The following is an 18,155-nucleotide window of genomic DNA, read 5'->3' as shown; positions in this document are numbered from 1 at the left end:
CTTGTCCTTATCTGTTGAAGCTCAACTCTGATCTTTGCAAGTTATTGCAAATTGAAAGAAGTGTCACAGCAGCATACCATCCACAGACCAATGGTCTAGACAAAAAGACCAATGACAACATAAAAAGGTATGCCTAATTTTTATCTATCAGTTTTTGTTGTTACTTAATAATTTATTAATTTCTTTACTTCTAATTAAACTTTCTGTCTTACTTACTGTGTTTACATATTTCTATGCCTGCATTTAGAGCCCTCCGAAAACTGGTGAATGACCAGCAGAATAACTGGGATCCGTATCTAGAGGCCACCCTGTTTTCACTTCGGTCAAAAGTACACACCACAACAAAATACAAACCTTTTTTTCTGATGTATGGAAGAGAGGCAGTATTTCCATCAGAAGTGCCTGCTCAAGTGCCGGTGAGTGTTTGTCAAATTCTTTCTATGTTAGAACTAAGAATTGAAACTATTTAAGAAAAAAACCCAGTAATGTCTTTATGAATATGATATCATCTTGGTTTAATTGCTAATATCTACAAAATTTTAGATTTCCAACATCATTCTGCCAGACGACAAAAGGTACAGTGACTATGTACAGTCTGAAAGTGAAGCACAACATGCAGTTAAAGAAACTGCACAAGAAAACATTGCGAAGTCACAAGACAAGCAAAAGGTTGCATACGCCAAGCGGGCCCTGAAAAAGTACAAAAATGTTGTGTACAATGTAGGGGATCAAATTCTGCTTCTAAATATGAGGAAACGTGGGCGAAAAGGAGGAAGACTTGAACCGGATTTTTCAGGTCCCTACACAATTGATGACTTCAGTGGAAAATGTGTTAGACTGAAAAACGCTGAGGGAAATACTTTAAAAAGTCTATACAGTATTGACCACATTAAACCCTATAGAACAAGCCACCCTGTCCAAGTCTCAACTCCAGCTGAACCTGTTGAGAGTAGCCCATCTTCTGAGATGTGGCCTTGCAGTCCTCAGCATCAACATGAAGCGCTGCAAAATAACAGATCCTCTGTCATTCAGTTTGCACCAAAAATAGCTCAGGTAAAATCAGTCCAAGCACCAGAAGAGCTTGTACCAGTGACCCCCCAGAAACCCAGCACGCAAGAAAAAGGTGGCATAGCTAAAAATCTCATTCTGACCGGTTGGTCAATTGTTGCCTGTTTGGCTAGTCAGATGGATAGAATGTTTGATTTTTTTCTCCCCTCTTGCTAATTTTGACCTGTTGGTCCAATTTTGGCTAATTTCTGATTTACATAAAGCTACTCCCCTCTGGCATGTTTATGTTGTTGCCCCGTTGGCCCTTGTCTGCTTGTGGCCCGTTGGCCATTGACCGTGATTTTCAAATGGCAACTGTTATTACTAAAGAAACTTATCATATTTTGTTTTTTAGTGAAGTGGCTTTGGGCTGCAAAAGACACCGGGCGTGTGGAGGCAGTCGTTGGGCCATACAAATTGTATGACTCTTCTTTTTGCACACTGGAGGATAGTGGGTGGCTTTCTGATGAGGTAAGTGAAATAATCATTTTTGGTCCTAGTGGTGGTCTGTAAAAATAATCTTCTTTTAATCCAAACAGGTCATTGATGCATACCTGCACTGCCTCATTAAGAAACAAAAGGCAAGTAAGAACGTATGCCAGTTATTTCACAAAAGTATTTTATACAATTTTGTAATCATTTAAAAAAAATAAAAAAATCTTGCATTTTTCAGAACCCCGTGTATCAGTTGTCTTGCGTTGTTGCAACCTCTCTGTTTTCTGTGAAGTTTAAATGTGTCAGCAAGGTAATGTAGATGTTATATTGGTTAAATAGTGTATGTTATGTAAATAAATCTAAACCTTTATAAACTTAAAAATATTCCACAGATGTTGTTTCCGGCTGAGGACATTTGGTTGTGCCCACTGAACTCTGGTGCACACTGGATCCTTGTGGTACATGTTCACACCTCATGTGTTTTTTCTCTTTTTTGTTTTACTGTTCTTTTTAGCAGCATATTCTTATTTTGAAAATGCTTACAATTGATTATGCTTACTTAAGTGAGTGTAATAAAATGGTAAATGGCCTGTATTTATATAGCGCTTTACTAGTCCCTAAGGACCCCAAAGCGCTTTACATATCCAGTCATCCACCCATACACACACACATTCACACACATAATAATACACATATTCTACTAAATACAATTTTTATTTTAGGTTGTCAAAATCTCCTCACAATCTGTACTGCTGTTAGACCCTCTTGGAAATGAAGGTTGTTATGAAAGGAAAGTTATGCGTAACTGGAGGTATTCATCATTCATTAATTATCTGTTTTAGGTTGTTTGGTTTGTGGGGTTTTTTTTTTCTTTTTATTTAGAGCAAAATGCTGGCTACATTTTAAAAACTTGTTTTGTTTTTATTAGGAATTTTCTGAAGATGAAAGGAAAGGAAGAGTCCCGAGTGGATTGGAGAATGGAGACTCTGCCACACAACAAGCAGATGGACTCCAGCAGTTGTGGAGTTTTAGTGTTGAAGGTATTTAATAAGCAATTGTATTTAATGTATTTAACTAGAATTAAGTTAATCAATTGCAATTACTGTAACATATTTTACAGTTTGCCAAACACTACCTTCTGAGTGGAGAGGTTACTAGGGTGCTGTCCACTCCAGAAGCCATTGGGCTGCACCGCACTGAAATTGCTTGCGAACTGCTAGAACATCAAAGTAAGTTGAGTCATGTGCTTTTGTATTGCAATAGCACTTTCAGTTTTGTTTAAAACTGTTAGGTTGAACGTCAGTGTGTTTCTAGGTAATGCTGATGACTACTGTGTGGTTTGTTCCATGCTGGAAGCCGATCCTGAGTCCAGTATGATTGAAATGGTAAAACAAATAAACCACAAATGCAATATACAGTGGCTTGCAATAGTATTTGGCCCCCTTGAACTTTTCCACATTTTGTCACATTACAGCCACAAACACAAATCAATTTTAATTGGAATTCCACGTGAAAGACCAATACAAAGTGGTGCACACGTGAGAAGTGGAACAACAATCATACATGATTCCAAACAATTTTTACAAATGAATAACTGAAAAGTGGGGTGTGCGTAATTATTCAGCCCCCTGAGTCAATACTTTGTAGAACCACCTTTATCTGCAATTACAGCTGCCAGTCTTTTAGGGTCTGTCTCTACCAGCTAGAGACTGGTAGAGACATTGGTCTTTCACGTGGAATTCCAATAAAATTGATTCATGTTTGTGAATGCAATCTGACAAAATGTGGAAAAGTTCACGGGGGCCGAATACTTTTGCAAGCCACTACAGTAATTATTTTCTTATCAAATTCATAATGTTGGTTAACACACTTACACCCCCCCCCCCCCCCCTCTCCCTCTTCAGGTGCAGTGCGAGTTTTGTTCCAGATGGGCACATTTTGGATGTGCTCAATATGAGAGCAGCCTGGTCAAGTACCTGTGCGACAAATGTGCATAATTTGTACACGTTTCTTTTTCAGTTCTTTCTCCCTGTGTTCTATTGGATCTATAAATGTCAAATATATGCATCTGTAAATATATTCATATACTGTAACTATAATGGAGTGAGTTCATTGTCAAAGTTTATATAGTCAGGTGTTCCAATCACTTCAGTGGTGACAGCTGTATAAATTAAGCACCTTGGCATGCAGACTGCTTCTACAAACAAGTGCCAAACCATGCTACTGTTGTTATTATAAGCTAGAAGCATAATTCTGACGGGAAGAATTACGTGCCAAACCATGCTACCGTTGTTATTATAAAGTAGAAGCATACTCTGACAGGAAGAATTACGTGCCAAAACAGAAATACAGCAAGCTGTCCATACCTGAGGCCTTGGAAACTGCCAAGCAAAGACTCACAGCCTTGGCCAGCCGCTTGAGGAGGTACACCAGAGAGATAGAAGGCAGAAGAATCAACCAGCTGTTCTCCACAGAACCAGCAAAGGTGTACTCTCAGTGGCAAGGGAACAATAATAATAAGAGAACAGCACCACCAAGGCTGGAGACGGAGCAATACTGGAAGAGCATATGGGAGAAGGACGCAACCCATAACGGCAATGCTCAGTGGCTAGTGGATCTGAGGGCAGACCACAGCGACCTCCCTGAACAGGGTCCAGTAACCATCACAGTGGCAGATATCCAAGAAAGGGTCTCCAGTATGAAGAGTTGGACAGCACCAGGGCCCGACATGGTTCACGCCTACTGGCTAAAGAAGCTGACTGCACTCCACGAGCGTCTGGCAGCACAAATGAACCAGCTGCTAGTTAAAGAGAGACACCCGGAATGGCTAACCGAAGGTCGGACGGTCCTGATCCCCAAGGACCCCAAGAAGGGACCAGTCCCCTCCAACTACCGACCAATAACCTGCCTCAGTACTACATGGAAGCTCCTGTCAGGCATCATATCGGCTAAGATGAACAGGCACATGGGTCAATACATGAGCGGGACACAGAAAGGAATTGGCAAAAATACCAGAGGCGCAAAACACCAGCTACTGGTAGACAGAACAGTAAGCCGAGACTGCAAGACCAAGCAAATGAATAAACAACCTAATTCGTGATAGACCTTTGACTCTGTTTTGTTTGAATCCAACTGTTTTTTGCAGATGTGCATAAAACATGTTACTTTTAGTATTGTTATCATTATCATCATTATTGCACTAAATATATTTTAAATAGAGGATACTTTGATATACATTCTACTGTAATGTATTTTCTTCACCCTAAAATATGTTTTGAAATGTATTTTGGTTTGAAAGAAATATATTTTCAATTTCAAAAATATATTTTTTTGGAGCATCACAAATATATGGTAAATATATTTACCATATATTTGAAATATATTTTGGCCAGGAAAAATGTATTTTTTTTACCGTATGGGGCTGCTGATGCATCCAGAGCGGAGTCAGCGCCACCATCGGACTGCAGCATGTTCGAGTCAGGGGTCACCAATGTGGAGGTAAACACAGACGACACGAGAGCTCTCGATAAACACTGCTCGTTTATTACTCATCACCACAGAACTGAACACTTTCCCTCCAAAACACAGCAACAATACTTCCTGAGAACTGGGTGTGAGTGGAGCCCTCCACTGGTCCACCACAATGTCACAATTACAGGATGATCTACTAACAGTGTGCTTTAATCTCTCTATGAAGAAGCCACTTCAGTTCAGTAAAAATCAGCTGGAGAGCAGCTGTGAACAGCTGACTCTTCGATGTGCTAAAGAACAGAAAACATGATTTCCCATCAGACCATGAGCAACAGTCAGGCATGTAACACAGTAACACTTTTATTTTTTACATATTCAGCAGAGAGTTAGCTGTGTGCACCATTAAAAAATAAGAAGCGTAATTCATTTCAGCTTCATATAAACTGTATTATGGAGGAAAAATAAGTGGGGCTCACCTCAAAACACAGCTTGAGGACTGACTGGAGTTTTAGGACAGTCTCTTCAGTAAATCGCAGCTCTTTAACATCAAAAGACATGTTTGAACTGCTGCAGATGTTAGTAAATCTGACCCTAACTGTTCGTTCTTCTTTAAAATTCAAACTTAATAATGAAGCAATATTTTTAACAGGCTGTTCCTGTTTATATAACCTCCATAAAACAACAGGGTTAGAACACATTGTGACAAAGTAAGATGTATGTTTTTGTAGTCCATCTTCTGCACAATGTAGTTTCAACAGGCGGACATCCGGTGTCACGTTGTTACAGAGAGGCGAGTGTATGGCTGTTCCAATTCTCAGCACCGCTCCTCTCTTTTCCTGACTTCTCAGCAGTTGTCCTCCCCACGATGACGTTTTCATTGAGGCCAAGGAAAAGAGTTTAGGAAAAGGAGATTGGCGCTACTTTTGAAATAACACTCCACGGGGTTGCATTGTGCAGCTGAGTCACGTGACCGCACAGCAACAAATCACAGCGGAGCCAGATAAAGGGGGCGGAGCAAAGTGTGTGTGCAGCAGAGGAGTCGAGCAGAGAGAGCTGCTTTTTCATGAAACGGGAGTAAAGTAGTAAACTTACTGGAACATATACCACTACCAACGTTTGGATCGATATCTGCATCGATCTGCACACCCTTGTCTCCTGGATCCTAGCTGAGATCAGCGTGAACCACGTGGGTCTCTGCTCCCTGATCTGTTTCCTGTGTTTGGAAAGAGTTCCAGCTTCATCACGGAGTTTCTCTCGGTTTGTGGGCTCGTCTAAAGGTAAGCATCGAGCTAACTTTAATGTGGGTTCAGTTTATGTTGAGTTTAGCTCTGTTGAGAATAATAGATTGCTTGGTAGACATTGGAGTTAGACAGACTGTAGAGTTTGTGATTGCTTGCGACATCATAATATGGCGGTTGCTGGGGGGAAAGAATACATAAAGAAAAATAGTCTTGGAATATGAACAAAAGGATGGGGTGCAGGGCAGGAGAACAACCAACCCCCACCCCAGGACCTGAAGCCACAGGTACAAGCCTGGGGGAGCGCAACCCCAGGGTGAGAGTAGCTGTTATACATAATACGGATTATTATTAAATGAAAAGAACACATTAGACTACACTACTGAAACCTTCTGCTTCTGTTTTTAAAGTTTCATGTTACCAGGCTGTAGACTAGAGATTTAAACAGTTTTAGATCCATTACACTCAGTCTTAAATGTTAAAATCTCAAAGGACAGCATTATATTTTTGATATTAACAGTAACTCTGGGCCTCTCTGGAGTGTGCAGCTGATCTCATCGCTGTCTAAAAATGGATAAAAAAACATAAGGAGTGCTGATCCTTCAATAACACAGACTATTAGAGTAACAGGTGTGTAGCATCGCTAACTAGCTAGCAACAAGCCTCCAACACAGTGCGTATGCTAGCGGCTAATCTAGCAAACGAATTAACAACAGAGCGATTTTAGAACTATAAGATGTTAAGCTGTGTGTCTTTTCTTATAACAGTGACATGGTTGTATTTACCTTAATTAAATTTAAATTAAATTGAACCTCCCCCACCCTCATTCAGATCTGGCCTTTGGAACTATTTTGGTCTTCATGTGACATATGACTCTGAAGGTAAGCGCGTCATGGACAAAAGTAAAACAGTATGTCGGATGTGCCACGCAATGCTCAATTACATGGGTGGAAACTACTGCGTTAGCGCAGTTTGCTCGTTAACGTGTTGACGGCATCCAACCCCAAGCACGGGGCGATCCGCGGTAGCTCGTTAACGGAGATTTGCCGTGTTGTGGCGTTAACGTCATTTCAGATTAACGCTGACAGCACTAGTGGGAACACAACGAATATGACTGCACATTTACACCGACATCATCCTAGTGCAAAGACAAGTGGAAGCAGACAAAAACAACAAGCACGCATGCTACTAACTTTACCCGAGTCATTTAGACAGCCGTTAGCACATGATTCTCCTTATGGGGACCTGACATGTTTAATATGCTGATGAGAATATAGCCCTGAAGAAGCGGATAGTATAGCTTTTATTTTGGAAAGAGACATTTCTCTGTAATAAACTCTCTTTTCCAAAGATGAGTGATTTCTCGATCAGATTTATTTTTTATTACTTTATTGTTTCAGCAACATTAAATTTAAAAACTGTACTTTTGAGTTAAAATATATATTTATAATTTTAATAAATGACAAATTAAAAAAAGCATGAACATTTTTTTGTATCGAAAAAATATCGAACCGTGACACCAAAGTATCAAACCGAACTATGAATTTTCTGTATCGGTGCACCCCTAATATATGTATATACGTGTGTGTGTGTGTGTGTACTTCTTTTTTGCTGAGTAACAGGAGACGAGTCTGGTGGTGCAGCAGAGGAACAATTTCAGCCATTTGGACTCAGCTCAGCCACTACAGTGGAAACAATGTCTTCAACACAAAAGGTGAGAAAAGTATTAGAGTTTTCTGTTAAGAGCAGCTTCCATCCTGGGCTCCTCCATATATACAGAATCTACATTCAAAATCAGAAACCACAGAAGTCACAAGAAAATACAAAGATCATATTTTATCTACACACATTGAAACAACAATATCATCAGTTGAACTTTGAATTTTTTATGAAATAAAAGATTTTCTCTGCTGATCAATATTTCCTAATGTCATTTTAATTATACCTCTCATTGTGTCACATTATTGTAATGTGACACCATCACCAGAAGGTGGTGGTAACACACCAACAACGTGTTTGTTGACATGTTTGATTCCACCAATGGAGGGAGTTTCAGTTTGTTCCAGGACTGCATTTCACTCACTGCCTCTGTTTGTATCTCTGTCACTGCAGGACCAACATGGAGCAAGAAGTCAGCGCTCTCAGGAGGCCGACAAACGTCAAAGAAGAAAGGGAGAGAAATCCTACAGCTGTGATGAGTGTGGAAAGTCTTTTACCCAGGCTGGAAGTTTAAAAACTCACCAACTCATCCACAGTGGAGTTAAAGCATACAGCTGTGAGTTGTGTGGAAAGTCTTTTACCCAGGCTGGAAGTTTAAAAACACACCAAGTCGTCCACAGTGGAGTTAAATCTTACAGCTGTGACTTGTGTGGAAAGTCTTTTGCCCGGGCTGAAAACTTAAAAAAACACAGAATCATCCACAGTGGATTTAAACCTTACAGCTGTGACTTGTGTGGAAAGTCTTTTGCCCGGGCTGAAAACTTAAAAACACACCAACGCATCCACAGTGGATTTAAACCTTACAGCTGTGAGTTGTGTGGAAAGTCTTTTGCCTGGGCTGGAGACTTAAAAAAACACCAAGTCATCCACAGTGGATTTAAACCTTACAGCTGTGAGTTGTGTGGAAAGTCTTTTGCCTGGGCTGGAGACTTAAAAAAACACCAAGTCATCCACAGTGGATTTAAACCTTACAGCTGTGAGTTGTGTGGAAAGTCTTTTGCCTGGGCTGGAGACTTAAAAAAACACCAACTCATCCACAGTGGAGTTAAACCTTACAGCTGTGACTTGTGTGGTAAAGCTTTTGTTGAAAGTCGAAACTTACACAGGCATCTAGTCACCCACTCTGGAATTAAGGCGTATAGCTGCGACTTTTGTGGAAAAACTTTCAGTGAAAAAAAGTACCGAAATAGACACCTACGCATTCACACTGGAAATGATCTTTCCTACTGTGATCAGTGTGGGAAACTGTTTACAACAGATGCACAACTACAAAAACACATGTTTACCCACACTGAGGAGAGACCTTATAAATGTGACCTGTGTGAGAAGACTTTTAAATCTCCACATTACCTGAAAAAACACCAAAAGATCCACACCAGAAAGTAACTCTACAAGTGCAGTTACTGTGAGGAAGTATTGATTTTTTTATCTTGTAATCTTAACCTGATTGTTACAAGTAACACGTTGGCCATCTCTGCTCTGTAATCTACAGAGCAACATGTACACTCAGATCATCACATATTTGTGTTGTCATTTGAATCAATAAATGGCTGATCTGATATCTACATGAGCATCAGTGTGTGTGGTTTAAACCTCACAGAACAAGAATGATCTTAGGAAACAGAACCTGAAGATTAAACAAACACTCAATGACTCAATCATTCAGCTGCATACACTGAACTTATGTAGAATATTTTTTTTCCGAATTGTCAAAATATTCCACCACAACACTGAAAATGTAAAGCACAGCAATTCATGGAGTCACTGACAGATAGCACAGAGAGACACACTAACCCCGTTCTGGCTCCAGTAAATAAAATCTTGTTATACTGACCCCTAGTGGTAGAGGAGGTCTTAAAATGTCTTCAACGAGGATAGAAACTCCATTTTATCTGGAGGCACAGTGGTACAGAAAGGAATGGTGGAATCCATATGCATCCTCTTTATGGTGTTAAGTTTGGACAGTCTGTAAGTATGTTTCCTGTTCGATGTCTTCTGGTTATTTCCAGAAATATTGCACACATATTGCTATTTTCTTATGTTTTAATTACCTCATATTTAGAGTTATTGGAGCAGGTGGTAGTATCCTGTCAGAAGTAACAATGTTATCGCCAAATGGCTGAAAGCAGCTCCTATCTGATCACTGGCGCACTGAACTCTACTCACACACCTGGAGGAACAGCTCTCCGGCTGAAGATTCTAATTGGCTCATTTTTCCAGGGATTTGTTCTTGTCATGAAGACGTGACACTGGTATGTTCTATTAATAGCAGTTGTCACACTTTTTAGAATCAAACTTACATCTCCGTCCTTCATCTGCCTGTCCTGCATATCCCCTTAATCGACATATTCTGGCTCCATATCTGGTATATTAGAAACAAACTTACTGTACAAATACAGTAATCAGTTATCCAGTAATTGCCAACAGCCACGCATGTGCATGTGATGGTTCATACCCAACCTTGTGTCATCTTCAAACATGAAAGAATTGAATCAATATGAAAACTCTATAAAAATGTATTGTTAGATTATAATATTATTTTATGCCATGTTATACCCCTAATTAAAGATTGTGAATTATTAGGTAGTTTTAGTGTGCATTATTATCCTGAATTAGAAGAAGCTGATAACTATTGCAGTAGTTAAACTGATTTGCATTACATTAGACTGCTGATTTATTGTGGATGAATGATATTGTTTTATGATGTCATAAGAAATGCTGTTTGCAAAAAGTCATTGCCTTATTTGTCTGATTAGAAGAGAACGGAACATGCTGGAGTTTTCTGCCCCATCTCAGCAGGAGCAGATAAACGGGGAGCCAAGGTCGTAGCTTAGGCGCCGTGTGAGAGAAAAGCATGTGAATGTTTAGGCTTTTATGATAAGGTGGGGGCACCAGAGGCTATAAGAGTGTGATCAATGCTCCACCATTTTGAGATCTGAGGCTGTCTGCATACAGTGTCCATCTCCCACGTGTGTGATCATTAAAATGATCGTTTGACTTAACCCGGCCGGACCAGTGTTGTTATTGTGGTTTTTTTCTCTTGTCTCCATCCCCAATTTTGAACTCGTAACAGTATATAGTACTATGGAGAAGGCAGCATTTAGCTGTAGCCTCCATAAAACCACAGCTGTTCTGGAAAACTTTGTCCACCTTTGATTGTCTTTAAGTTTTGTTGTAGCCACAGAGAGCAAATCTTTGTTCTTTATGGAGAACCAGTGAGGCTGTTTGGACTTTCCTTTGAAACATCAGTGCAGGAGTCTCTCAGTACATCTGTTTACAGTGAGGGACAAAGAAGCAGCAGAACCACCCACAAGACCATGAGAGGATACACCTGTAAGCACTTCTCATAAATCACATGACCATAACCAGAATAGACGAGAGTAATTATGTTTCTTTTTTTTCATTGAGGTGATTTTGGTCTGTATATTGTGTCAGATAAAGTCAACATCATTGCATTTCACTGTTATATTTTCTGTGTTCTTTATGTATTTTTAATCGTTGTTTGATAACATCTCTGGTGTAAGTGTCATGGGGATCATTTCATGAAGAAGAAGAGTCACATGACCCCTGAAATGTCCCTTTGTTATTAGTCAGATGTTGCCAACTCCACCTCTTTCATGTGATAGTGCATGGAAACCCTCAGTTAACATATAAAGTAGATAACCAGCTTCACGTGGGTGTTTATGGTAATTACCAATATCAAGGCTGTTACACACTGAGAGTGTTGCAAAAAATGACACAAAATTCAAAATTATCTGGTTTTCGAACTTGCCGTGTAGGGCATATACACACTGTACATATAAAAAGTTATCATGGGAAAACAAAGTTTGAAGACATCACATTTCAAATTAATTCTCTCTAAAATTTGCATATGGGCGCAATGCATATCTTTTGCATATAAAATCCATGCTGATTAAAGTTTGATTAGGTGGGTCTAAAATCCAAGATAACAAAATAAAATTGCTTCATTAGTCAACTGGTGGATATTAAGAGGTTATCCGGCTCTGGTATAATACCCAGTAAAACCAGTAGATGGAAGACTTGAAACATGAGTCATGATCATTTCAAGCTTCTGGGTGGTTTATTAGGAGAGGCTCTGTGCTGTTTCATGAGGTATGATGCAAAAAGAAGTCCAGTCTGAGTCATATCACATGTTCATGAGTTTCTAGTTTCAGACACCAAAACCTTTCAGTTCTTGTTGTCATGTTAAAGTTCTGTTTGTGACACTGAAATTTTCCCAGAGCAATAACAGTGAAATGTGACAGTGTAAATAACAGTGTAAAAATGTGATGCTTTAGACCAATGAATTAAAAAGATCAAGTGTCAAAAAATATTTCCTCAGATACTAGTATTAGTACAAGTGTTTCAGTCTGAAGTACTGAAGCTTTCCTGTACATCTTTCAGAGACTGAACAATGTTTTTACTGGTTTTAGTCTGCAGTTGCAGTCTAAAGTTGGCTTTCTGCACTGAAGATATATATTTTTTCTAATTATCATTTAGCCACAACCAAACAAATGAAATTTTCCATCTGTCACATTAGTGAAACAAACATCACCACACAGCAAAAAAGGTGAGACCAAAGGTTTTATTAATAATGCAAAGAAACCAGATCACAGCTGAACACGAATCAATAAGCATGCATAAAATACAAATAGCATTAAAACTACTGCTGTTATAAAACATAACATATTTATATGACAGTTGCAATCCTGGCAGAACAAAACAAGAAAAAAAATACAATTTTAACTGGTATTTCAAGTATGTGATTTTTTTGAGTTCTTTGAGTCTAAATAAACAATATACAATATATAAAAATATAAAAATAATTTTAACAAATGTTTGTGCTTTGGTCTGAGTGTGCATCTTTAACGGCTAGCTCGAGTTATAGGGGGATCGCATTCCTCAGCCTCCCAAGGAAAGACTATTTAGTTGATACAGGAGGAAATTTAAGGTGCACAGGAGTTTGCTCAACCTGTCTATATGTTTTTTGTGGAGTTTAGAGGCATTTGAGCATGTCCCTTGAAGTATTCTGTGTAAGGTGTTTAAAGAGTATGGGGTTTCAGTTCTTGTACAACTGTTGCAAGAGGTTGGTCCGCATTGCTGGCAATAATTCAGACTCATTCCCAGTGGGCGTTGGACCCTGCCTTGTCACAAGCCAAGGGCAAATGCTGAATTGGGAATTCTTTGATGTCCAAATTACAGAGCCCTCAGCTGATTACTCCACCTCTTCTGTGCCCTCAGAGGAGCAGGAGTAAGAGGTGGAGCGCCAGGAAACTCTATAGGGATTATGAGTTTCAGCGGATTTAGGGATTCCTTGGTATTGTCTGAGAACAGCAAGATCTCCTGGCTGGAGAGAAGCACATCTAGCCTATCCATTTCATTCATTTACTCCATAATCCAGAGCCAGATTATCATTCAACAATACATTTTTCAATAGATGTGAATAACTTAAATACGTGTTCTCATAAAATATTATCTGCTGTGCACAGAGTTGGGAAGGTTACTTTTAAAATGTATTCCATTTCAGATTACAGAATACATGCCCCAAAATGTATTCTGTAACGTATTCCGTTACGTTACTCAATGAGAGTAACGTATTCTGAATACTTTGGATTACTTACTATATTATCATGCTGTTTACAACTACGTGAATCTACTATTGCTGTGTGATTTATTACTGTTACTGAAGGTTCGCGGCTCCGAACTGTAGTAAAGAGACCTCTGACTAATACGTTGGTTCCGTGTCGGGCTCATAGCCGAAAAATAGCTTTACTTTGTTGTGTGGGTCAACTTTGCTTGCGAGAGACAGAGAGAGGCGTTGAAAGACTGCTCCAATGGAACTTATTGTTTCGGAGGAAAACACGAACACAGCGTACAGTCGAGTCTTAATAGCTTACTTACAACTGGGCTCGTCAGGCACTCTTCTTGGCTGCAGTGGTTATTACAGGAAGTGCAGAATTATTAGGCAAATTAGTATTTCCACATCATCCTCTTCGTGCATGTTGTCTTACTCCAAGCTGTATAGGCTCGAAAGCCTACTACCAATTAAGCATATTAGGTGATCTGCATCTCTGTAATGAGAAGGGGTGTGGTCTAATGACATCAACACCCTATATCAGGTGTGCATAATTATTAGGCAACTTCCTTTCCTTTGGCAAAATGGGTCAAAAGAAGGACTTGACAGGCTCAGAAAAGTCAAAAATAGTGAGATATCTTGCAGAGGGATGCAGCAGTCTCAAAATTGCAAAGCTTCTGAAGCGTGATCATCGAACAATCAAGCGTTTCATTCAAAATAGTCAACAGGGTCGCAAGAAGCGTGTGGAAAAACCAAGGTGCAAAATAACTTCCCATGAACTGAGAAAAGTCAAGCGTGCAGCTGCCAAGATGCCACTTGCCACCAGTTTGGCCATATTTCAGAGCTCCAACATCACTGGAGTGCCCAAAAGCACAAGGTGTGCAATACTCAGAGACATGGCCAAGGTAAGAAAGGCTGAAAGACGACCACCACTGAACAAGACACACAAGCTGAAACGTCAAGACTGGGCCAAGAAATATCTCAAGACTGGTTTTTCTAAGGTTTTATGGACTGATGAAATGAGAGTGAGTCTTGATGGGCCAGATGGATGGGCCCGTGGCTGGATTGGTAAAGGGCAGAGAGCTCCAGATATCCCCCTATCTATCTCAGACGCCAGCAAGGTGGAGGTGGAGTACTGGTTTGGGCTGGTATCATCAAAGATGAGCTTGTGGGGCCTTTTCGGGTTGAGGATGGAGTCAAGCTCAACTCCCAGTCCTACTGCCAGTTTCTGGAAGACACCTTCTTCAAGCAGTGGTACAGGAAGAAGTCTGCATCCTTCAAGAAAAACATGATTTTCATGCAGGACAATGCTCCATCACACGCGTCCAAGTACTCCACAGCGTGGCTGGCAAGAAAGGGTATAAAAGAAGAAAAACTAATGACATGGCCTCCTTGTTCACCTGATCTGAACCCCATTGAGAACCTGTGGTCCATCATCAAATGTGAGATTTACAAGGGGGGAAAACAGTACACCTCTCTGAACAGTGTCTGGGAGGCTGTGGTTGCTGCTGCACGCAATGTTGATGGTGAACAGATCAAAACACTGACAGAATCCATGGATGGCAGGCTTTTGAGTGTCCTTGCAAAGACAGGTGGCTATATTGGTCGCTGTTTTGTTTTTGAATGTCAGAAATGTATATTTGTGAATGTGGAGATGTTATATTGGTTTCACTGGTAAAAATAAATAATTGAAATGGGTATATATTTGTTTTTTGTTAAGTTGCCTAATAATTATGCACAGTAATAGTCACCTGCACACACAGATATCCCCCTAAAATAGCTCAAACTAAAAACAAGCTAAAAACTACTTTCAAAAACATTCAGCTTTGGTATTAATGAGTTTTTTGGGTTCATTGAGAACATGGTTGTTGTTCAATAATAAAATTATTCCTCAAAAATACAACTTGCCTAATAATTCTGCACTCCCTGTATTATATTTACATGCTTCCAGCTCCCGTTTTTGCTCGATGACCATTCGTACTTTTCCTTTTTCTCCCTCCCTCGCTCACAGACACACAACGTGTATGGCAGTCCATTCTCCCTGCAGTACGGATGATGCTACATTCTTTAGAGCTATACCTGTAGCATTCTGCCTATTAGCTTAGCACAACAACAACAAAAAGGCGCTCTCTCTCACCCAGGAAACACACAGAGAGAGATAGCGTCACCCTGTAACCATGGCAACCGTAATGCTGCCGCCTGGAACAACAGAACGTAGCTGTCAAACAAAACCCAAACAGTCCTGACCCGCGACAACATGAAACAGGAAAGTACCGCTGTGTAATCCATTTATTTCAACAAAGTAACTGTATTCTAAATACCACCTTTTTAAACGGTAACTGTAACGGAATACAGTTACTCATATTTTGTATTTTAAATATGTAACGGCGGTACATGTATTCCGTTACTCCCCAACACTGGTTGTGCACAAGGTTTTGTAAAACAGCCAATACAAAAACTTGCAAAACTTTGTCTGGTGTCCAAGCTAATACGTTGAAATATGCTTTTGTCTGACCAGTAGACAACCCCATCCATCTTCATCCGCTTTATCCGAGGCCGGGTCGCGGGGGCAGCAGCCTAAGCAAAGAGGCCCAGACCTCCCTCTCCCCAGCCACCTCCTCCAGCTTATCCGGGGGAATACCAAGGCGTTCCCAGGCCAGCCGAGAGATATAATCTCTCCAGCGTGTCCTGGGTCTGCCCCGGGGCCTCCTCCCGGTGGGACATGCCTGGAACACCTCACCCAGGAGGCGCCCAGGGGGCATCCTTGTAGGATGCCCGAACCACCTCAGCTGGCTCCTTTCGATGTGGAGCAGCAGCTGCTCTACTCTGAGCCCCTCCCGGATGGCCGAACTTCTCACCCTATCTCTAAGGGAGAGGCCAGCCACCCTTCGGAGGAAGCTCATTTCTGCCGCTTGTATCCGCGATCTCGTTCTTTCGGTCACTACCCACAGCTCGTGGCCATAGGTGAACAAACAATCGATGATGTTCTTTATGAACTCAGCTTCTCTCCATGTCACGCTGTTTATGCTTTCCTTATCAATCAAATTTTGCTCCCGGCATGCACCGAGAAGAGGGTGATGAAAGGCAACGAAATATGAGAGTGCGAAGAGGAGAGGATTATCACCCTTCTGCCCTTAATGCATCTACCTGATTACTTTTTACACCTCAGGAATGAATACATACATCCTCTGTCTATTAATGGCAATCTGGCGAGAGGAAGTCAAAGTACTGTGGCATTATGATGGATCTGAGCAGGATGCAGGCTATTGCACCGATAGGTAAATGAAATCGCAATGTCAGTCTGGCTACGGGAGAAAGAGAACATTTACATATACCAGATGGAAAAATGTGTACATAATAATGATGTTCCAGCACTCTTATGCACAGAGGGCTGGAGTGCAGAGATTTGACCACCCTCCTTTCGATGTGGAGCAGCAGCTGCTCTACTCTGAGCCCCTCCCGGATGGCCGAACTTCTCACCCTATCTCTAAGGGAGAGGCCAGCCACCCTTCGGAGGAAGCTCATTTCTGCCGCTTGTATCCACGATCTCGTTCTTTCGGTCACTACCCACAGCTCGTGGCCATAGGTGAGGGTAGGGACGTAGATCGACTGGTAAATTGAGAGCTTTGCTTTTACACTCAGCTCCCTCTTCACCACGACGGACCGGTGCAGCGTCCGCATTACTGCAGCTGCAGCCCCAATCCGTCTGTCGATCTCCGGCTCCCTTCTCCCATCACTCGCGAACAAGGCCCCGAGATACTTGAACTCCTCCACTTGGGGCAGGAACTCATCCCCGACCCGGAGTGGGCACTCCACCTATTTCCGGCTGAGAACCATGGCCTCAGATTTGGAGGTGCTGATCCTCATTCCCGCTGCTTCACACTCGGCTGCGAACCGTTCCACTGCGAGCTGGAGGCCCTCACCCGATGAAGCCAACAGAACCACATCATCCGCAAAAATCAGACATGAGATTCTGAGGCCACCAAAGTGAAAGCCCTCCGCCACTTGGCTGCGCCTAGAAATTCTGTCCAAAAAAAATTATGAACAGAACCGGAGACAAAGGGCAGCCCTGGCAGAGCCCATCACCCACCGGGAACGAGTCCGACTTATTGCCGGCAATGCGAACCAAGCTCTTGCAACGGTTGTATAGGGATCGAATGGCCCGTAGCAATGGGCCAGACACCCCATACTCCCGCAACACCTCCCACAGGACACCCCGAGGGACACGGTCGAATGCCTTCTCCAAGTCCACAAAACACATGTAGACTGGTTGGGCAAATTCCCATGCACCCTCAAGTATCCTCGAGAGGATAAAGAGCTGGTCCAGTGTTCCGCGACCAGGACGAAAACCGCTGTAGTTGGAACACACCCTCCGGTCCCCCTTCTTGAAGATGGGGACCACCACCCCGGTCTGCCAGTCCACAGGTACTGCCCCTGATCTCCACGCAACATTGCAGAGGTGTGTCAACCAGGACAGCCCTACAACGTCCAGAGCCTTCAGGAACTCGGGGCGGACCTCATCAACACCAGGGGCTCTGCCACCAAGGAGTTGTTTAACTACCTCAGTGACCTCGTCCCTGGAAATTGGCGGGTCATTCCCCTCATCCCTAGACTCTGCTTCCTCCTCGGAAGACGTGTCAGTGGGATTAAGGAGGTCCTCGAAGTATTCC

The 18,155-nt window shown here is 41.6% G+C and overlaps 2 protein-coding genes across 6 annotated transcripts in view; one reads left to right on the top strand and one right to left on the bottom strand.

Annotated features, from left to right (window-relative positions):
• Window positions 1-18,155, bottom strand: part of LOC309695514 (uncharacterized protein) — a 181,050-nt gene that overhangs the window by 108,026 nt on the left and 54,869 nt on the right. The gene's annotated exons all lie outside the window — the stretch shown is intronic.
• Window positions 6,034-10,912, top strand: LOC309695244 (uncharacterized protein). The gene is made up of 3 exons (XM_082515784.1): window positions 6,034-6,230; window positions 7,814-7,905; window positions 8,304-10,912. The coding sequence occupies exons 2-3, from the start codon at window positions 7,888-7,890 to the stop codon at window positions 9,294-9,296; spliced, it is 1,011 nt and encodes a 336-aa protein (XP_082371910.1). The 5' UTR covers window positions 6,034-6,230; window positions 7,814-7,887; the 3' UTR covers window positions 9,297-10,912.

This window comes from Aulonocara stuartgranti, assembly GCF_965226115.1.
Source record: "Aulonocara stuartgranti genome assembly, chromosome: 3".
NCBI lineage: Eukaryota > Metazoa > Chordata > Actinopteri > Cichliformes > Cichlidae > Aulonocara > Aulonocara stuartgranti.
The sequence above is the reverse complement of the archived record's forward strand: the minus strand, read 5'-3'. Positions and strand labels throughout refer to the sequence as shown.